The sequence below is a fragment of the Gambusia affinis genome, linkage group LG05, assembly GCF_019740435.1.
Source record: "Gambusia affinis linkage group LG05, SWU_Gaff_1.0, whole genome shotgun sequence".
NCBI classification, from domain to species: domain Eukaryota; kingdom Metazoa; phylum Chordata; class Actinopteri; order Cyprinodontiformes; family Poeciliidae; genus Gambusia; species Gambusia affinis.
Window position 1 is genome coordinate 6623138 of NC_057872.1, and position 23380 is coordinate 6646517.

The 23380-nt window shown below is 40.6% G+C and overlaps 1 protein-coding gene across 1 annotated transcript; it reads right to left on the reverse strand.

Moving 5' to 3' along the window:
- Window positions 1-18232: 18232 nt before the first annotated feature.
- LOC122831768 (hepcidin-like) lies at window positions 18233-19165 on the reverse strand. The gene is made up of 3 exons (XM_044118197.1): window positions 18957-19165; window positions 18800-18877; window positions 18233-18671 (listed from the first exon to the last, which is right to left on the reverse strand). Exons 1-3 carry the CDS (start codon window positions 19044-19046, stop codon window positions 18564-18566), a joined length of 276 nt encoding a protein of 91 aa, XP_043974132.1. The 5' UTR covers window positions 19047-19165; the 3' UTR covers window positions 18233-18563.
- Window positions 19166-23380: the final 4215 nt, after the last annotated feature.

Below are 23380 nucleotides of genomic sequence, written 5' to 3' on the forward strand. Positions count from 1 at the left end.
GGCTGATGAACATCATGAGTTACATACACTATATTGGCAACAGGTTTCAGTCTCTTGCCTTTACACATATGAACTTTACTGAATATTTATTTTGGGTTTGGGCCACCCCTTTCTGCTACAATGGCAATACCTCTCTACAAGGTTTAGGAGTGGGATTCTGGGAATATTTCAGGGGTCTTCTCTGGAGCCAAGCACTAATGTTGGGTGAGACTGCCTGCTTGACAATCTACTTCAAATCCATCCCAAAGGGACTCTATCAGGCTCACATCAGTCAAGGTCCTGTATGCTAACCTTGTTTATACAACTTAAGGCACTGTGTGTTGTCATGTTGGAACTATAGAAACCATCCCTGAACAGTTCCCATGGACTAAGAGTCATACAATTGATCAAGACATGTTGATATAAACATTAGGAGTTCCTTTTACTAGAACCAAGGGGCCAATCTCAACTCATGAAAACCTGCACCGGACTTTAAACTCGATACAAGGCAAACATGGAAGCAGTGTTTCCCAGGCAACTGCCAAACCCAGACTCGTCCATTGGATGGCCAAGCAGAGAGGCATGATTTGTCTCTTCAGAAAACAATCTGAAAAAACAGTTTGTCCAATCTGTCAATCCACCCCCTGAGCCCCTTCACAGTTGTTGAGTCAGAAGTTTGGAGTTCTGACTCAACGACTGACGTTTACTTCTATTGGTGACCTCTCCACTCCATGCGCCTCTCATGTTGGACCCGCTGACCCCACTATGGGATTTTACATGGCCTACCCTCTTTGCTGTTATTCCCAACTCCCTTCCCTCTTTTGTTAGTAGACTAGTTCGTAGTGAGGAAGTTTCACAACGTGACTTGCACAGGTAGCATCCTATCAGTGGCTCCTGATAGTGAGCTATTCCTTCACAGATGTTTGTAAAAGCAGTCTGTTTACCTTGGAGCTTGATTTTATATATACACAAGATCATAGATATGGCTGGACCACCTCAATTCAATGATGTGGTTGGGTGAGACGAAACATGGTGTAGCTATTTCTGAACTTCTGAATGTTCCCGTGAAGACTATTGGGGACATCATGTAAGACATCATGGCTGCACAGTGGCGCAGTTGGTAGAGCTGTTGCCTTGCAGCAAGAAAGTCCTGGGTTCGATTCCCGGCCCGGGGTCTTTCTGCATGGAGTTTGCATGTTCTCCCTGTGCATGGTGGGTTCTCTCCGGGTTCTCCGGCTTCCTCCCACAGTCCAAAAACATGACTGTCAGGTTAATTGGTCTCTCTAAATTCTCCCTAGGTGTGAGTGTGTGTGTGAATGGTTGTGTGTCCTGTATGTTTTCTGTGTTGCCCTGCGACAGACTGGCAACCTGTCCAAGGTGAACCCGCCTCTTGCCCAGAACGTTAGCTGGGGATAGACACCAGCAACCCTCCCGACCCCATTAGGGACAAAGGGTGAATAGAAAATGAATGGATGGATGGATGTAGGACATCATGTTACCACAAAACAATCTACCCTCAGCCGCTCCTCACAGGATGTCCAACAGGAATTAAAAGATTATCTAGAAGAATAATACTGTTTAGATGAGACCAATGTTAAATTAATGTATGTTTTAAAAGGGCATTGTGCAAGACCACAATCTACCCCCTGAGCCCCTTCTCAAAAACTATCTATCTATCTATCTATCTATCTATCTATCTATCTATCTATCTATCTATCTATCTATCTATCTATCTATCTATCTATCTATCTATCTATCTATCTATCTATCTATCTATATATCTATATATATATATATATATATATATCACACTGACAAGGCAGGGAAGTGCGGGGCTGTTTTCCAGGTGAATAAATGGAGAAAAGTATCAAGAGCTACTTAAGAAGAATCTCAAACAAAGGACAGATGTTTCAGCTAGTCAATGATTCCCAATAAGTAAAATCCTTTCTGGTTTCAAAAGAAGAAAATAAAGCTGCTGGAACAGTGCAGTCAGTAACCTGGAAATCAAAGAAACCATCTGAAGATTGGAGTGAATGCATAGAGGCTCCCAGAACCTTCAGGGTGCAAGGGATTGTGCGGCATAATGGGTCAAGATCACGTCTAGATTCACTAAAGAGGAAAACTGCTAAACTGTTACAGTAATTTCATTCATACTTTTCTCCTCCCTGGTCTATTTCCACACAAATATAACTTTATTTCAGGAACTATTTCATGTCACCTTTTTGTATGTGTCAATAAGACCAACACGAGAAAGTGTTGACGTGTTCAGTACTAGTTTTCCATGCTGTACTTGAAATGAAATAGCATTTGGGAAACCCATTATGTTGCGCTACATGACACAGTTTCTGCCTCCAAGCCAGAGGATTGGACACGGTCGACTGGGCCCTGACAGCGTGATGGCATCGTTAGGAGTGACGTACTCTCGTGGAACCAGCGCCTGCCGTTGGTGGTTCATCCATCTCAGCTATTGTGTAAGGCCCCGACAAGCACATGGGTGTGGAACTTGTCTTTTATCGTGCAACACCCAATCAATCATCCTCTTATTAGAAGTCCACTTATCCGTTTTTTGTGTGTAATACACGCTTTGCTAAATCTGTCTGGTTTCGGGGACCAGGGGAAAATGCTTTTAAGCAATCTATGGCTAATTTAACCCAAGATCCACACTGTATAATCAAAAAAGGGGGGGGAAGAAAAAATCTGTGTTAACCAGACAGCTTTCACAGCAGATGCACAGTAGCAGATGAATTACGTCGTGTCACACGCTTTCCCTGGGAAGATCAGACGTAACTCCCTCCGCTTTGGTTCAGCCTCCTGCACCCCGCCGCAATCCCCTTTAAATCACATATGAAATTTCCGTAGGACACATGTCAGTCTGGAAGTCTCCCATGTCCATTTAGAGCGCTAACATTTTTCACAGGTGGCTTGGCTACTCATTTATAGAAGTTCAAAATTTAACCGAGAGACGTTATGGCAACAGAGCTAAAAACCCGACAAACTGAAATCCCAGAGTGAACTCGGAGCACAACGCTCTGCCAAAAAATACTAATTTTATTTACAACTGAAGCATAAAGGACTCGTCTCTCAAGAATGCAATATTTCTCAATACACACAGTCGTTTTAGGCCATACGAAGCGGAGGAATGTCCCTTAGAGCACATTAGGCGAAATAACCTGCGAACTATGCGTGACGCGATAAATGCGAAACACATTTACCGGGGAAGGTTGGAATTTTGTTAAGCAAGAAAATACAGCAGACGATGCGACTTTGGGAAGCAGTCACCTCCGAAACTAAACAAATCACATCTGGTCAGCAACATTATTGTTGCGCACCGCTTTCCTGGTTTGTGTTCATGAGCAGCTCGGGAACATTTGGCCACGAAACCCATCGAGATGACCATAAAAACAGTGTTGGTCAGAGAACCAGGCAAGAAATCCTGGCACACAGATCCACATGTCCGGTTGGAGATTACGTATGTCGACAAACATTGGTCTTGAATTTCAGAAATCTGACCTTTATGTCCTCCCAACTATTTGCCGTTTAACCTCCTGACCTTTTTTGAGATTTTTCTGTGTGACACAATTCCAAATCGTTGGTAGAGAATTTGCAGAGGACTATCCAGACATTTTCTACGTAAATCGTATTTAAAATATTAAAAAGAAAATACAGCTTTAGCAATATCTAGGTGTAATGGTACTTGAGATGCTATTGGCTGGTATTTGCAAAGTGATCAATCGCTGAACATTAACTGACTGTATCCCCAAAAGGAGAAATAATGAACAGTATCAAGGATAGCTTCTCCACTGTCCACATTAATGCATATTAAGGTAAATTTGGTGTTTGAACTATTAAATTAGGTAGTCGTAAGTGATTTTAAAGTGGGTTTGGGTTTTCATTGATTTTATCTACTTGCATGTGGTTGTGTTGCCTAAAGCCAACAAAGTCCAGGGGTTCACTGTAGTAGTGGCAAAATAAAGCCACAAGAATTCAATTCAACTCAATTCAAGTTTATTTATTCAAGTATAGCACAGTAACTCAGGTTACATGATAAAAACAACCAGCAGTTGTTTTCTAGGCTGATTTACAAACCCAGTCCCTGGTTGGGCATAAAAAAAAACAAAAAACAGCAAAATTAGAAAGTAAGGTCCACACACACACACACACACGCACGCACACGCACACACACATAAGCTGAACTACTGTAACTATTAACTTCTGGATTGTTTTAAGCTGTTTTGGGGTTTGATTTATTGATTCTAGTGTCATTATTATTCTGTGTTCTTTAGTCTTTTTCTTCGATTAGATCAGCATTGTTTCTGTTTTACCTTAGTTCGGTTCTTCTTAGTGATTTTTGTTTATTATGTGTGTTACCTTCTTGTCTCTAGTCGCTCATAGATAAATTTTCTTATCCCGACTCCAGCTTGCATTTTGGCTCACGCTTCACCCACCCATCACGATATTGACTGGAAATAACATGAAAATTCATATTAGAGAATAGACATTGTCCACACCAAAGTAGGCCGTTCACATATTTGTCTTTTGTTTCAGCCATTGTTCCACCTGGGAATCCACTATGTGCACAATGTGTATATGAAACACACTATCATTTCCATGGTTACAACAAGGTAGTGGCAGAATGGTGCTGTGTGGATTCTTTTCCTTTGATCAGCTGTTAGTGGTCACTTCTGTAATCCGATGCAGCCTCAAAAGCTGCTCCAAACTCAAGAGGCTTGAGTTAAACCAGATTTAAACTGGTTTAAACAAGTTTAAATCTGGTTTAAACTCAGATTTAAACCAACAGGTGAACAAACCTTAAACGTCCAACGTTTATTATTCCTACAACATTCCAAAGCCGGATTTACAAGCACAATTCTGGCCGAAACTAGAGGCCATTAAAAAAAGAAAATACAAATTTGGCACAAGTCAAAAAGACCAGCCCCGAAACTGCCCGTTTAATTTCAAGCTGACAAGAATCGACGAGCTAAAGCGACGCTTATATCTGTATGCCAGTCTTAAAATTCCAAGACATTCATTCCGTTTAAAAAGATATAAGACACGCATGTGTTTGAACGCAGGACTCATTCATTCTCAATCCATTTTCACTTCCAACATTTGTTAATTTCTGAAGTTTGGTCAAGAGGCCTTTGCTAGCTTAAATTTTTAGAGCGCTGGGCACCCCCTTTTACTGCGTCTTTCCAGTGCTCTGCAGCTGCGTATTCCCAGTTATCCTGTAAGCGGCGGGCTGTAAGTGCCACGCCGACTTTGCCGATAGTAAACTCCGACAGGAAATGTCCCTCTGCAGCGCTCATTTGAAATAAAAGTAATGTGGCTGCTTAATGATCTCGGAGGGACCGATGGGGAGAGGCACATGACCGGAACGCATGAGATGTGCTGTTTTTGTCCCAATAATGGAACTAATGATCTAATTTTTTTTTTTCTTCTTGTAATTTTTTATTTTTTTTTACAAAATCATCAGCTTGGTCGAAGTGACGTTTAAAATACATCCAGCTGCGTCTAGTGACGTGTCAATCAAAAGGAGTGTGATTGTGAAGAGAGGCGGCAGAGAGATTGTTTTTGTTTTGTGGACATCTGCTGCTGATTACGAGTTAATGAACGATTCACAGATGTCATCCTCTGGGGCCAGACTGTCACTGCTCCAGACAGGAGGGGGATTAAACTTAAAGTCTCACCGAGAGGAACACCACTAAACTTAGTTTTATTAAGCAGACGGCCACCAAGGCACACATTAAAGCATCCAGGAAGAGGAAGAAGAAGAAAAAAAAGAAAACCCAGAATTTTTCTGCACATTCAGGTGAACAGACATTCACGTCTTAATTTACCTTTTTTTTATTTTTACCTTGATTGTTCCACCATCACGCGACGGTGAGAAACGGGGCGCGTGACTCCGCGCCGTGGACGGAGTTGACCCGCGTCACGCGCACATCAGAAGGCGCGGTAAAACCACTTCTGTGCGCTGCGTGTTCCCCTGCCGCCGAGTGTGCTCCTAATGTTTGTGCTGAAATGCGGTCGGGTGGCTGAGACTGAAGCTCCCTTTTAATCTGACAAGAGAGCATTTTCATTAGCTCTGTTGGGTCCTATTATTAAAGCCGGCTTCAAAGGCCCGACAAGTGAAACCACCAACAGGAAATGGCCCAGTGGGCTTCAAACTGTATAGATCAGTCAATGATAGCAGCATGTGCCTTTTTTTTTTTTTTTAAAGTGGCCTGGTGCAAAATTGCCTGTATTGCGAGTTGTGTATTTAGCAAAAAATTCATGCACAGTACCTTGCAAAAAGTACATCATTATATTTTTAATGAGGTTTAATAAGTCGGACCTACACAAGCTAATGCATAATTGAGAAGTAGAAGTAAAGTAACATGAATTGAGATTTTGTTTAAAAGTAAGAAATCAACAGGTGTAGCAGCGTTAGAACCTCTTTATAAACCCGAAAGAAAATTTGGTGCAATCACTTTGGAAGTCGCCCCATTAGTGATCATTGTTGATTCAGTGATTTTCAGTACCAATCTGTTCTGTGAAGACCTCAGAGGTTCATTGGAGAACATCAGGGACCAAACAGCGTCACAAAGATTAAGAAATGTCACATGCAAGTCGACTATAGAAGAGAATAGCATGCAATAGAAACAGCCTTTATTGTCCCGCAAAAGGAAAAGTTAGGCGGAACAGCAGCAACACATGCAGCTCTGGAAAAAGCAAAGATTTTTATTTATTTGCAGAAAATGAGAAATGGTCAAAATAGCAAAAAAGATGCAGTGCTTTCAGAGCTCAAATAATGCAAAACAAACAAACAAAAAAAAAAAAACAAGCTTATATTCATTTCGAAACAACAATACCCATGTTTTAACTCAGGAAGAGTTCAGAAATCAATATTTGGTGGAATAACCAGGAGCTTTTCAATGGGGTTCAGTGCAGTGGGCTCTTTATTTTTTCCAGAACTTTAAATAAAGTTAATAAAAAGGTGCTAAAAACGTATATATATATATATATATATACATACACATGACAACTATATTGTTGTGGAGAATTTTAAAGCAGGGTTAGATTTAAAATAAATTTCACAACTTTTGAACATCTCAGGAAACAATATTCAAGCCAATGTCTGAATATGAAAAGACAAAGACACCCCTGAAACTCTACCAGGACATTCCCCAAAACATATTGGCTGGGTGAGAGAAGAACATTGACCACAGGAGCAGCCAGGAGGCCCATGATGAGAGCTGCAGATATCCACAGCTGAGCTGGGAGACGCTGTTGACAGGAAAACATTTAGTCATGCACTGCAAGAACCTGGCTTTTATGCAAGAGTGGCAAAAAGAGAGCAGTTGTTAAAAGAAGGGCTTTAAGACATCCTATGTAGTTTCCTGGAAGCCATGCAACTGACCAAAGGAAACATGGAAAAGGCGGCTAACAATGTACCAGCGTTCTACTTTTCTTCATCATGGGAAGAGAGGCTGTTCAAAGTCGATGAGAAGTTTGATGGAGCTTAAAATTGGGCAATAGAGTAAGAAAATCTCTTGGAGGAGGCAATAGATTTGAGACTGGGGTGCAGGATTATCTTCCAGAAAGACAACCAGAGCTAGAGTGGAGTAATTGGGATCAAACCAAAGAGTAAAACTGAGTATATGTGGCAAAACTGGTGTTCACTGATGCTCATCGTTCAAACTGGAGCTATCTGGAAAAGAAGGATTGGTGAAACGTTCCGCCTCTGGATGTGGAACGCGGGTAGAGACGTTCCCTCGGAGGGAGTTGGGAGTCCAAGCGGCAGCAACAAGGCGATTCTAGATTCGTGTCAGGAAGAGTCGGGTACAAAGAGATAGAAAACCTTCCCTCCCAGTTCCCGTTTATGTGCTGCTTTGTGTTGGTCTGCCGCATAAAAGGTCCAATAAAACACACTGAAATTTGTGGCTTTAACATGACATAAAAGTTAACAAGTTGAAGGAATACTTCTGTATGGCTGCATGCAGGGGCCCTCAAAACGGCGCGCACATGTGGGACTTATGACACATCGGTTCCGACGCAGAGCGGCAGAAATGGAACTTATGACACTGGGCTGGGCAAGCCACGATTACTGTGGATAAAAATTATTGTAATAATGTTATTTTTTAATAACTGTATAATAAGCCATCACTTGCCCTTAGAGTTGATGGAAATGTGGAATCAATAACTTTTTATATGGCTCAGGCATCGCATTTGCCATGACAGCAACAAGAAGTGGTGTCGGCGGAGTTGCGGATCTTAACATTTCCAACTGCTTTGCCATATGTTAGAAATCATGGTGTGTACAACCTTGCTAAATGGTGGCAATAATGAGTGGCTGTTATTGCCAGAGTTGTTCCTAATTGCAAGTATGCGATCCAACTGCCAGTGCAGGATTTGGGAGTTGCGTTTGGAGTTGCTATGTAACAAGCGTAATCCCTTAAACAAACACGGCCTTCAATAAACGTTGATTGCGTGTGACAGTTATTTGCGTTGCTGCAGAACTATTCGAGAGAGGAAATTGTAAAAAGATTAATAGCCGGACGAGCGGCGAGCTGCTAAATCTGTTAAGTTGCTAATTTGATGCGTGCAGCCCGGGCCCCTCCTGCCACACCTGCGGGACAGAGTATGCAGATTTTGGACACTTTGCACGTTAATGCCAGCAGACGGCTTGTTGACACATATGAAGCGCATGTGCACAATTACCTTTGTTGTAAATCCGCAACGAGAACTGGGGGAATAATGAAAGATCCGTAATGAGTCAGTGTATACAATCCAGTTGGGATCCATTTGAACAGGTGCAGAGGTGGGTTGTGGAAATTTTTTTTGTATTTTTTCCATTTTATTCTATTTTTGTTACCGTCAAACCTCGGAACAGACGGCTCCTTCTATACCGGCCTTGTGCGACGTTTCCTAAGGGCGTAGTTTGAACTTTTAATTTTTAATTCAAATTTTTTTTTCAGAGCTTATTCAACACCACGTTCCACCGGAATACCTGGCTTTTTCTTCCGTTCTGGGATCCAAACACAACACAGGGCCATTGTCCCTGTTTGCTTGAGGGGGAATACAACGGAGGGGCAGCTCGGTTATTCCACTCAGGATGTGATACGAACGGGGGGCTTTAACGACGCGCATGAACCGAATCACACTGCCTACCTTGAACACATTACGGAAACGGGCAAATATTTCCTCTTACTGCTGCTCTGAGAGCCATACGCGCGGCCGTTATATTGGCCCGGAGTGCCAGCTGGTGAGGACAAATCCATAAGGATTCCTGTTTCCCTCGCCCGACTCTCTGGCAGCCCCGCTCCATTCATTCGGGTTTTATATGTGCCCACTGCCTGGTAGCTGTGCTACTACCGGTTTCAGGGGAGAATTAATCAAAAGCAGGTCTTATTAAAGTACATTAAGGCCGGTGGAATTGGATGTTATGTGCTCAATAAGGGCCCAGAAGGATTGTATGCGAGCCATGGTTGACACTTGTGGCTTCTACGAGTCAGGATATTGTAGCGGTGTAGTGGAGCGGTGTCGGTTACGGGGGGGCAATTCACTTGAGCCAAATGTTGCATTGTGAGTAAGTAGTTTTTAAGTGGGTATGAATACAGTAGGGGGTAAAAGGAGGGCTTCATAGTCCAGGAATGTTTATCCCCCAACCAGGCCTTCATTCGGAGCTGGATTATGCAGCAGCATGGTTCCCGTGCAACCTTTGCCTCCATGTGGAGGGTCTGTTGGAGAAACATACGTCCATACATATCCACATGTACAAACAGTCGTTACCTTCGTAATGAGAAGCTAGGTCTTATTGCCCCCTCAAGGCATGCTAAGGAGGACGGAGTGCAGCCACTGTGGAGGGATGTTGTACCCAAGTATCTCAGGGGAGCTTGGAGGAAGCGGCGAATGCATCATAGACATCATCTTCCTCCACACAGCACATTTAATTGTATCGTCCGTGGGCTGTGGAAAAGCGTCGGATCGGATCGGCCCGGGCCCGGCTGCAGTTGAGGTCTTGACCTCACGTCTCGATAATGTGAGTCTGTAAGGCTTGCTGCCTTTTGCTGCAGAGTGTGACCTAAATCTAGTTTCTGCTGTTGCCGGTCCTGGCAACCAAGTGTGGAAGATTTAGATCTGTAAAAATATTGTAAATAAACCTTTCTTTACTTTCATCGATCAAGACGTCCACATGCCGAGTGTTCGATCTCAGTTTATATATATATATAAAAAAAGATTTACAAACCTTTAAGTACTATTACATAGTCAATTCTTCAATTTTTTTATTTTTTGTTAGAAATCAGCCTACCACTATTAGCATGTTAGCTTAATCTGTCTAAGCAAGTGACTTTTGGGAAAAATGTGCTTCTTGCATAGAACAATCTTCATCATGCTTTTTTTTATATATATATATACATATTAAAATAATACCCAATCAGTTCAAACAAACAAAAAAAGAAAAACTTGGGATTTGCTCCTGTGACATCCTCCTCCAGCTCAGACAGCTACCAACTTTCCAACTGGAGAGGAGGAACGCGCACGCAGAGCGACGTGCGAGACACGTTTGATTTTCTTTTCGTCTACTTGCTTGCCCTTCTGCATTCCTGTTTACCACGAAGGTATTTTAGTTTGTTCTTTAAAACACCAGCGGGAGGATTTATGGAGCTACTGTAGTGCAGCGCGCTGATGAACAGGCCCCTAATTGCTGCCTGCTCTGCATCTCCTCCTCGTGTATGTGGGTATGAATGAGAAGACTAAACCGCACGGTCTGTGTGTGTGAGTGAGAGGAAACCGAATAAGAACCCTCTGCATTCATTTACTATCTCCTTGTGTGGTTTGGCAGCAGGCGCTGGCTGGTAAATGGAGTTGTGTGTGCAACGGGCATCCGTCTGGACGCGAGGCAGGCCTGGCACGCTACGCTGCTCCCCTGCGAGGCCCGGCATGAGGGTGGGATCAGAGCAGAAAGCCTCGCTCGGCTCCAGACAGGCAGTCTGTGCACATGCGTGGATGCGACCAAACGCGTGTTTTTGCATGCATGTGCACCACTGCGAGCACAGGGGCAATTAAAGTAAAAACCACACAAGCTTAACCAGCAGCCAAAGGTTGGCTATTGTTCCGCCTGTCACTTTAAGACGTGTTGACCTCTCCGTACGGAGTCTCACCATTCATCACTCTGTCACACGGCTTGTCCGAGTCTGTGTGTTCCCTAATCATGTCTTTTTTTAATTTTTTTTTTTTTTTTTTTTTTTTTTTTGCGCAAATTTAACACCAGGCTGTTTATTTGACCTCTGTGGTTGTTAGAGCTGTGAGGCGCGATCAAGCCAAGCCGAAAGCAACACAATAATATCCACACCGCCGTGGCAGCTCGCCATACCTCCCTGTTCTCTGCTGGATAATAAGTGAACCGCCACGAAGCCGAGCTCGGTTTGCACTTGGACAGCACAACTCCCTTGGAAGATAATATTTTTGCTGGAAGTATTGTTTGTTGGACGCCAACACAGGATATTATCTCCTAAACAGCACCAGCGATGGAAATCGTGTGACTGGTCTGAAGTTCTGAGGCGCTCAAATCTGCTCGTGAAAGTTAAGACATTTAAGGCAAATGATTAACAAAAGGACGCGACGTATAGCGAGTTCAGCTTTTGCTCGACAGCAAGCGGAAAACGATGCGGCGTCTGAACCTGCCAACGCATTCGGTGACGTCGCGTGTTTAATTGAAGACAGCAGGAATAACTAGAAAATTCCTGAAGAAGTTTAACCGGGGCCCGCCAAAGTCCGCCCGCCGGTTTGGACCCAGCGTTCTGATGCTAGAAATGTGCATCAATGCTAAGCTTAGCTAAATTGTGGTCAATAGCTTGTGGAGAATTTAAGCAGGGGCTGTTTTGATGCACATTGAGCTGACTTGACTCGTGTGTGTGTGTGTGTGTGTCAGTGTCCCAGTGCAGGGAACACAGATATGATCTGGTTGTTTCACATCTGTTTTTTTTAATCTTCATTAGTATCCATTACTGGTCACCACCTGCTTAACAACACATTTGGCTTTACTGCAGGCTTAGGAATAAAAACTGAACACTTGCCACAGACATCAAAACAATTTGATGAGAAGAACGATTTTGTTCATGGGTGGGAGACAAGTTGAGGGAGAATTAACGCATTTTACTGACAGAATTAAAATTGTGCTTTGATTTAGATTTTATTTAACAGGATCACATTTTCAAAATCTGTACAATCCAACTTTCTTTTTATTATATGCATAGCTCTGGAAAAAAAAACAAGACGCTACTTAAAATGATCCGTTTCTCTGATTTCTTTGTAGGTACATGTTTGAACAAAGTGAATATCGTCCTTTAATTCTGTGAACTACTGACAACATGTCTCCGAAGTTTCCAGGCAAAAATTTCGTATTTATTGGCAGAAAATGAGAAATGGTTAAAATAACTTAAAAGATGCAGCGCTTTCACACCTAAAATAATGCAAAGAAAACACATTCACATTCATTTAGAAACAACACTACTACTCAGGAAGAGTTCAGAAATCAATATTCGGTGGAATAACCATGAGGTTTTCAGCTGGGTCCACTGCAGTGGGCTCTTCATTTTCACCAACTTTCAGTATCAACTTTCCAAAACGTTTTTTTCTGTTACTCACAGATAACATTTCTGATCTTATGCAACAAGCAAAACTCTTTTGGTCCTTGGGTTCAGTTTAGTGACCCGATGCCACCTCTGAACTCTGTACGATCAACAAATCGGCTCAGTGGCTTTCAGTCTGCAAGCTGCTGCTCTGTTCCAACTTCAGAAATGGAGATTTGCCTTGAGCTGAGCAACGAAAAAAGGGGATTGTAGTAATGTCTTCATTAAGTATGAAAAAAAAAAAGGGCCCAGGTTTACATTTCAGAAATCGGAGCATCTCCTAAGGTTATCAGTAGAAAGACAGAAGTCTTTTAGCATTTTGCTCTTTGTGAAAGGTTTGCTTTATTTTTTCACAGATCTTACAGAATCTCTGACGGTCTTCGCTTATCTTTCAGTACTTACCTGGTTTCTCTTTAACTCCTCCTCCTCTGTGTGGTTATTTCCAGAAGATTTTTGAAGTCAGAGCTCATGATGCACTGAAAAGGTTACAGCCATTATCTTAATAAGTGTGTGTGTGTGTGTGTATACTAGATGACCACTTTCACAGTATTTACTGACAGCAGAGGTGAATTTTGGAAAGCAAGGACATTTTCCTATTTTTTCTTTTTTTTTGCAGTCCTCCTGCTCTCTACTAGTTATCTTTAGAGCAGGAGTGTCAAACTTGGCTTTATTTTGGGCGACATCAAAAATCTGAATGTTCTTAAAGGTCCGGTTGTGCCAGAATGTCTTGGTAAAACCTATTAAACTGTTAAAATATGCATAAATAGATGTCCCTCCAGGATTTTGTGATTGTTTTTGTGGCTTTTTGCAATCACAATCTAATATACCATGTTAAATATGGCCTTTTATCACGCGCCGTTATCAATATACTATAACTTGACATCAACTAAGCCTGAGGCAACCCAAATGTTTTTGACCAATTTTGAGAAAAACTTCCCGTAAAATCAGAAAAAAATGTGGGGATTTTGTGTGACTTTTGGGGACTTGTGAAAAACTGGAGGGACTTAATGAAGTAATCTGGAGTCTTGAGGGCCACATAAAAAGCTGTGGGGGGCCAGATCTGGGCCCCGGGCCTTGAGTTTGACACATGTGCTTCAGAGGTGAGAATAAAGTTTTGGTTAAGGTTAGAGGTTAGGTCTGGGAATAGACCAGGACGAAGTTCATTTGCTCTAGTCAATCACTAGATCTGTTCATATTTAACAAAGAATTTGGACAAAATTATAAAGAAATGCATCGTCATACTTGAACGTGCTGAATGAAAACGTGTTCAGTTCATTTCAGATTATTTACGTCGCGTCAATTCACAACACGTCATCTTGAGGCACTTTACAGAAAAAAAAAAAGTTTATTTGAGTGTGGAGGTTAAGTTATGTGAGGGCTGATGCCGGACTCCTTGTTGGGGCAGCAGGCGGTGACGAGCCATACGGCATCTGAGGGGGAACGCGACTAAGGTGTTCATTCATCTGCCTTCTTATTAGTTTTTTTTTTTTTTTAACCATCTTCAGGTGACCAGAAAGTTGCTTTTTTGTTTGTTTGTTTTTTATCTGTTTTTGTTTGTTTTGTGACGTCGTTCTCTGTTATTTCCAAATCAGACGTGCTTTTATTTTGAAGTATCTCATCGAGGCAGCCAGCTGACATTCCAGGATTCCTCCGGGGTGTCATTTTAAGAACCGCATGAAGGCGAATAAACGGACAAAACGTATTTTTAGATGAAGCTCTGACCTCATCGACAGGGACAGCAGAGTTCTCATGAACACAGAGAAAAGTGAGCAGGGGGGAAACGGTGGCGAACGTCTTCATGTTACAGAGAGCTGAACAGATCTAGATGACACAGATTTGCTTCTGATCTCGATATCAGTCCTTGAGTTCCCTCTGTTGATGGAGTGTGAGGAAAGTGCTCCTATTTATATTCACAAGGATGCAGCTGTTGCCTCGACACCCGGGAATTTCCCACAGTCGGACATTTGGGATAGAAACGGGATACTTTGAAATATTTGTAGATTTAGTTTGGGTCAGTTTCTGCCATTTTCCCAGTTTTAAACAACACACAGCAACAGCTTAGTCTGCACTAGTAATAGGTTTGTTAGTGTCCATCTACTTTAAATAAACCGTGGCTTTCCTCCACAAACGTTTCAGTTTCTCATTTTCCTTTGATTGGATTGAAGGAGAGAAAAGTCAGAAATGGAGAAATCCCGAACACTCTGACCCGCCGAGAAACCACCTCACACACAGAGGCAAAGTCAGGTGTGAAATGTTGCTTCAGTTCAAAAGCAAGTTTAGCACTTGTAAAATGTTTACCTGACAATGTAGCGTGGAGCTGTACACCAAGATGTCATTTTGGCGAGTTAAGTCTTTCTGTCAATGGGAAAGAAAAATCGCCAACAAAAAAACAAGGAGTGAAAACAAATGCCTCTATTCTTCTCTTGAAGCTTCTAGACATCTGTGCACATTCATGGCAGGAAGTCGTTTCTAACAAGTACTGGGGTTTTAAAGTGTTTTTCTTTTTCATACAGCTGAAACCAGACGCTTATGTACACCAAATAAAAAGAGACATGCACATTTTTTCTTCTAGAAAGAGATAAACGTCTTATGGTTGAAAAAGGTGCAGAGCAACAAGAACTACAGAGTCTGTGAATATGTTTAGTTGATGTAAACGTCATAAAACAGACAGCACCGTCTCTCTACTCATATAAAAAAACTAAAACAGCACAAACTGTAGCTACACTTTGAAGCTTTATGATAAAAGCTTTGCTCCTATAGTAAAATGTGTTATTTTTCTGCTTAAACGTTGTTTCTACTTACCTACCTTCTCGTGCGTGAGTTCATCATCGTGAAGTTAGGAGTTATTGTCCACAGACGTTGCCACAAAAACAAAACAACAAACGATGAAGAAGACTCGATGACACGTCCTGGAAATGATGGATGTAACTTTGGATGACAGCTGCAGCAAATTATAACCTGATTAAACTGGCTTTAATAGGTGTCTTCACATTTTTTCTGTTTTAGATCACCGTACATTTAAGCCCAGAGTTTGACTAGGCCACTCTAGCGCCTTTGTTTTATTCCACGTTTGAGTCGAACTCTTTGCAGTTGGGCTGTGCTTGAGCTGAAGGCCGCAGGACTGACGGTGAAAGATTCTCCATTGAGATTTCCAACGTCCAATTACTCCAGGCGATCCGAACCACCGTCATACTACCGCTGCCCCGTTTGACCCTCAGGCTTCGCTTTCCTGTTCTACGAAGCCGCTGCATGCGGGAAACAGGTCGGCCATTTTCAGTGAAATCCTCTGAGCAAGCGAAGCTGTCATGTTGTGGGGCCGACATTTTGTCTAGAGAGGATCCTCTGATGCTGCGGGAACCTTGAAAACTCCTGGTTTGAATTCATAGGTTGACGGGGAAAATCAGTAAAGTTAAACTAAAACGACATAAACGTTTTTATTATCTTTTAAAACAGATTTACAGAAGCAAACTGCATACATGTTTGCTGCTAAGAATTCATTTCCATTTGAAATTGAGTTTTTTTCTGTGAGTATTTGTAAATTTGACTCTTAACAGATTCACTCTGGCCTTTGAATGTGAGAGAAATCAGCTCTGTTGCGTAACCACTGACAGTTTTTACTGCAGCAGCTTTGTGTTTTGTGCCCCCCCCCCCCCAATGTTCAATGGCAGGAAAAGGTTTTCTGGATGTTCTTACCTGTAAACCAAATTTTTTAATTAAAAAATGTTTTTTTTTTTTTTTTTACACATTTCTTCAAAAAGGGGAAGCGAGAAAATAAAACGTCGGTGATTTGTTATCTTTGAAAATGAGACGATAAATCCGACCCGTTTACCGCTAAGCGGAGATTTCCAGCCCAGACGTTTTAATTTGTTCATCGTGGTTGTTGTTTCGGAGGATGAGAACGTTCTAATCCGAGGGAGAACAGTCTGTCCGCTTAGCCGCATGGCGCACAGGGAGAGCGAGTCGGTTTCTCCGTTTCTGACGAAGACTGACGGCTTCAAAATATTTGCCAGCTTAAGGCGCATGATTGGACACGTTTCTTTTGTGGCCAAAGGGAAATTGGTCCACAATGTTCTGACGACATTGCGGGGATCTTTCAAGTGCAGACCGAGAAACCCCAAATATCAGTCAAAGCATTTAGGATACGCGATGAATATTTAACCAGATTTAACCAGATTTAACAGATAGTGTGTGAAATATGTAGGAAAATCCATTCTCTGTTGGATATTGAAGAAAGAAAAGATGAAGTGAGGATGTTTGGAAGCAACAAAGTGATGACAGTTTGGTGTTTAATATATTTATTAGGCTTTTAACATTTATATATATATATATATATATATATATATATATATATATATATAAGTCACAATTCCAACAAGGATAAAGAAAAAAAAAAACACAACAACCAACCTCCCTGTAAATACTGTCACTGACAAGCTATGTAGCAAGAAATATGTTAAAAATGTAAATTTAGACCGTACATAAACCATTGTCAAGATTTCAATATTCCTGGACCTCTGTTGTGGGTTTATTGGAAAAAATAAAATCCTAAAAGGTTTTCCGGGTTTTATGAAATCTATTTTCAGGGCCTCTCGTCACGTAAAAGTTGATGACAGTTTTATGACTTTGACTTGAAATTTTAAAAACAAGTAAATCAGAATGTAAATGTACAGATTTTGATATTTAATTGTTGTTTTTAAGCTCCACTTGTTGGTGGTGTTTCAGGATAAAAAATTAATTATTTATGAAAGATCTTCTGTTTTACTCTGCTAAGCTGTACCGCATTGGAACAGTGTGTGTTGTATTTGTTGTATGCGTTCATTTCTGTAAGTTTTCTTTTCTTTTTGGCAAACGCAAAGACTCCCCCTTATTCAAACTTGATGCTCTCAGTGTGGAGGACACAACTATCTCCTTCTTTTTTAATTATGATGTGGTGTCCCTAATTGTTGCTTGGCAAAATGTCTAACATGTTTTTTAAGTTTAATTTTAAAAAGAAATACAGAAATTCTATAGTGTATTATGCAAAATAAGAGGAAAGTGGAGCCACATAAGTAAGACGTGAAAGAGGTCTTTTTTGGGGGAGGAATGAGAAAATAATGTAATTAATTCTGTTTATTTTTTTGTGTGTAGTTGTGTCATAGACAACTTTCTTATAAATAAATAAAGAAACAAAAATCGAAGCTTCAAATTGAACAAGGTTCAGCTTCAAGGCAGGTTGTGAGTCGGTGTTCTACCTTTAATAATAATTTTGCTTTATAAATCCTAACAATTTTGTTTTGAGTAACAGTTTTTAGTCAGAGGCCTCTTCAGATTCGTTGGAACACTGACTGCTACAAAAGATCCTTTCTGCCCATCACCATTAACATTGAAGTGAACTAAGTATTTTTGAACTGATTAATATTATCACATAATTTGACGACTAAATCCTCACTGAGGATTTATATTAGTTCCTGTATACTTTATTTACCCAAAATTCTGCTAAGGGCAAAAAAGTCTTTTTTTTTTTTCTTTGAGTATCCACATTCTTTAATGCGTGTCTCTGATTTCTGTAATTCAAAAAACTTGACATTGTAAAATGTTTCCACATGAGAAAGGATTGCACAGATAAAAAGATGACAAAAACATGTTAAATCCACCACCAAAGATTAGGGAAGATTGATAACATTTATTGTGAAAAAAAATTAAAAAAAATTCAAGCCATGAGTCAAATTAACTAAGCAGAACTAATATCCATGTCTGCCCAAACCCATTGCTTTCTGCACATCTCTGCTCAGTTATAACATCATTTGTTTTCAGATGCAATTCTAATATCAGCTCATGTCAAACAAAGAGATTAAGTAAAAATCAATACCTTGTGTTACAATCACACATAATCCTCTAAGACCTTGTAAAAACGTGCTAACAGGTTGAAAACTTGTGTATGCTGTGTGGCTTTTTATTTGTTCATGTTGTTGCTACGGCGGCAACAGGTCGTCCTCAGAACTTGCAGCAGGTTCCACAGCCAACCATGTTGGGGCAGCAGCCGCAACAGAAACGGCAACGGCGGCGGCGGCGGCGGCGCAGCTGGACTGATTCGTACGGCGTCTGCAGGACACGAGGAGAGAGTTTTATCAACATCCCCACATCCACCTTCCTTGGGCCACAAGTGAATTAAGAAACATTCCTTCATAAATACTTTCATCCATCCATCCATCCATCCATTTAACCCTTACATCCACTGAGTCCTCTGGCATATCTTGATCCAAATCTATTACTCCATAGTCGGTCTGCAGCTCCACCAGATCAGCGCTCTGTTAAACAGTTCATTCATTACATTTAGAGTCAACATGGTAGCATTTCAACGCTATAAGGTTCAGATGAGGTTCCTACCTCAGTGGCCAGAACAGCGTCGCTCTCCTGAACACGGATGAACGCGACGACGAGGGCCACAGCGACGACGGCGATGGGGAAAGTCTTCATCTTGAGTGGGTGAAGTCCTTAAAAGCTGAAGGACTTGCTCTGCGCTTGATGTCAGCTCTTCAGTCCTCCTGCCTGATGACGGGACGTAAGTGAAGGCGCTGGTGTTTATACCCACCAGAGCAGCTGTTGCATCACAACCAGGAACACGTTATGGCATCATCTCGGCATTTTCCACTGCAGGGGAGAGATAAGCGACATGCAGAAAGTGTGAATGTTACATTTCAACTTTGAATTTGTTTAACAGAACAGAATATTTTTCCTTCGTTGTTTCACAGATTTAGCAGAAAGAGTTCTTTTCACGGCTTACTTCTAAAAGGCAGAAATGTTGGGAAATCTGAGCCACAGTGGAGACAGTTTGTACGTTTAGTCTCTGCTTATGGTGAGTCAGTTTACATGTTCAGTAGCTCAGAAAAGCATCCTCCTAGATGTTGCATCATTTTTAGTCTTCTGCATGAGACGCGGCGTACCGCTCTACAGTCTGCTGATTATCTAATCTTCAGGGTTTTTGTCAGACTGAAACACACAAAAAATGTAATGAAAGTTTTCGCAGGGGCTGTGCGCAGGTGATCGCTAAAGTGATTTATTATCAGTGGGATTAATAGTTAACCACGTAAACCTGGTAAACTAACAGTAACATAAGGAACAGCTCTGTCAGGTAAGCTGAGCTGACACTGAACAGAAACTGGAATCAATAGGAGAAGCAGTGATCTAAGAAAATGAATAGAAGTATGTAGGAACACTGAGAAACTAAACACGAGGACAAAAACAATAAAATGAGTAGCACTAAGTAATGAGCAAGGAAGAAACACAAGATAGCAACACTAGAACTTGACAAGAGTGACGAAGAGAAACATAACAGTCGAACGTGAAGAATAAACTACAAAACAAGGCGAAAGGAAAAACAAACTTGCGAGTCTAGACTTACTACTCCCACTGAAATAAAGCAGAAATGAGGATAATCAGAACAAACACACCAGATGAAATAAGCTATTTAGAAAAGGGAACTCCCTTACAAACTGGCAACATAGACCCAACAAGAAGAACTACTACGACAGAAGCTGTAAAACCAATAAAAAATAATAATAATTAAAAAAAATCACAAGCCAAAAAACCCCACAAACACCCAAGAGTCACTTTGATAATTTATCTTCCTTTTATTTGTGTCAAGAGGGTACAATGAAGACACATTATGCTTGTGGGGTAAATAAGTTTTCTTGTCAGAGTAGTGGAACACCAAAAAAAAAAAAAAAAAGGAGAGAGAGATTGCGCAACTGCAGGAATCCCACCTTTGCTTTGTGTTTCAGTGCGGACGCTGCGCTGCTCTGCAAATTACAGACATGTTATCATTATCAGCACACAGTGTTCTGTGTGACGACGTGTGCTGGGATTCAGCTTGTTTCCCTTAAGAAATGAAGAAATCTGTTCTACGACTTGATAATTGTGCTATTTGTTTTGTTAGAAAAGGAATCGTTCACCCATCTTTTGTAGACTTGCTTTAATTTAGTTTTCTCCATGTTTAGAAAACAAACTGCAGTCCTTTCACATTTTCATGTAGTCACAAATGAGAGTTACGCCCTTCACTCATTTAGGATGAGAATTCCTCAAAGCGAGATGTTGCTGCTTTTAAAAATGTCTAAATCCACGGCAACAAAATTAAAGTCCCACCATTAGTTAAATGTGCGTGTGAAACTAATTTCAGAAATGTTGAATTTCACCAAAACTGTTTCTGGAACCAGTTAATTCTACCTTTTTAAAAATATAGATTTTAAGTGCACAAGCTATGTATGAAATGGCTGGGGAAAAAATAGAAGTGATTGATCATGGCCTCATTTTTTAAACACAAATTCAGACTTTTCAACAGCGTTGTAAACAGATGCGTCAACTATATACTAAAACTTTCTCAGTATTTTTTTATGTTACATAACATTCGCCGTGTTGAAAAACGTAACTGTTCTTTTGACACATTTCTGTTGCTTTGTCACACAACGACGAACATAAAGTTGCTTCAGGGAACCATGCTAGTGACACTCAGGTCAGTGTAAATCCTTGCACGTTTTCCACGTTGAGTAATAAAACAGGCGAAAACAAACTGACATGAAAATCAGTGCAGATTTTTACCTGATTCCACTTGTCCAATCCCCCCAAACACAGATGTTCCTCATTCTCATATTCATTCATAATTTATCGAAAAGCCAAACTGACAAATGAATTGTGCATTGCATTAGAACATTTTTGATTTCATTTTTAAGTCTATCTTTGTTTTGATCTCATCATCCAAAATGTTGAGGTTTCAAATCTTTTTTCTGATTTTTAGGCTGCGTTCGCACTGCAGATAGAAGTGACTAAATTCCGATTATTTATTTTTTTTTGCTGTGGCCATTCACGCTTCCAAATATATGCGACCATCATGTGTTCGCCACTGAGAACGGGCAATTGACCTGAAAGTGTCCCGCCTGCACAGTAGAGGGCGCAATAACGGCAGCGTTCTGAGTGTTTGTGGAAGTAAACATGGACGCTAACGGTGGAGCGTAGCTTACACACTTGAAGTTGTTGTCCGACCGGAGGAGCGTATTAACAACTTAATCCTCATTATAGTCTGTCATAGTTGTTGCTTTTCTTCCTGCTTTGGTGAATCAGGACGCAGAATAGCGACGTTTGTCGAGTATCAGTGACGTTCAGGTCGAATGAATGGGACCTAGACATCAGGTCGCATTTGAATCGGATACGCATCGGATATGTAAGTGGCCTTGCATTGGACTTTATTTAGAGGCATTTGAGTGAAGGAAACTAATTACATGTGCACAACTCTCCATTTAAAAGATTTTTTAAAACCTGCTTCATAGTTACGTGTTGTTCTGCATCGGTCTTTTTGCGAAGGGCAGTTGCCAGCCCTAAGCACAAACGCTTTGTGGCGTCCCTCAACAATCTCCCACCGATTTAGAGGTGAAAAATTTAAGTTCCCGATGACAAAGTAGGACTAAAGCTAAGACATTTTTTTTTTACAATGACTTAAATGTAACAGAAAGCCTTGTTAGAATGAGGCTTTCTGTTTCACTCGCTGTACTTGTTTGCCGTTGATCCCAAAAAAAACATCAATGATGTCAGACTTTACAATGTCCCAAACATATAGGTGGATAGTTATTATTTACTTTTACTTAAGTAACTTTTTGGGGTGAGAAATTGTACTTTTGGTAGTTTTTACGACACTGTACGTTTTACTTTTGCTTGAGTAATATTTTTATAAAGTATCACTAGACTTGCTTAAGTAAAACGTCTGGATACGCTATCCACTCAGCTGAATGAAGGAAAAACAAAAAATGCATGAGATACAATCAGCTACAGTTTGACTTAAAGTGAGATTTATTGTTTGTTTTGTTATTCCAATATTTTCTTCCATTATATTTCTATCTTCCTAGAAAAGTTGCATTACCAACTCATGCAAGTTTCGTTTAAGTTTTTTGTTTTGTTTCGTTCTTTTAAAAAGAGTTGAGAAAGTGTTTCTCATGCCTTTGGCAATCAGGTTATTTATTTTATATGCATTTTTTATTTTATTTTAGAATTTTAAATACCACAGTTAATAATTTAACATATCTGTTTGTCTAACGACATCATTTTAAAATATTAAATCAGATTGTCTCATCCACTTACTCGCTACTTGTAAGAAACAAACACTTTCTTTATTCTTACTTGAGCAGATTTTGGACATTTACTTTTGAGTAAAAACATGTTGAAGTAGCACAACTCCTACTTAAGTGAAGTTTTTGTATACGCTACCCTCACATGGTCATATAATTATTACAGATTTAGCTTTACTGAGGAAGATCCATGAGAGGAACTTATTGAAAAGAGAAAATTCTGCCCTGCTTGGAAAACCTCTGACCTTTGAGGATATTTAGTTGAGGAACTTTAGTTTTGTTTAAAAAGTACTGAAAAATCTAAATGAGCACGACTATAACATTAGTTAAATTTTGTGAATTTGCAAAAAGATAGTCATACATTTTGCTAAATAGATGCAAAATCTTATGAGAGTTACAGCTACAGTGGAATGTAATAGATATAGCAGTAAATGTGCAGATATTTAGTTTGGGCAGAAACGCGCTTAGAAACGAAAATGAAATAGTTATTGAGACTATTGTAGTTCCGTATATTAATTAAAATATAGGTTTAAATATTAATAATTTTGTTATGTTCAAAATCAGACACGAAACCCCTGAATTTGTGCTGCCGTGTCTGGTATAAAAGACGACTTTCAAGAGGTTTTATTTTTGCAACTTAGCAACAAGTTAGCAACCCGCCAGCAAACCCAAACATGAAGAAGCACACACACGAAGAAA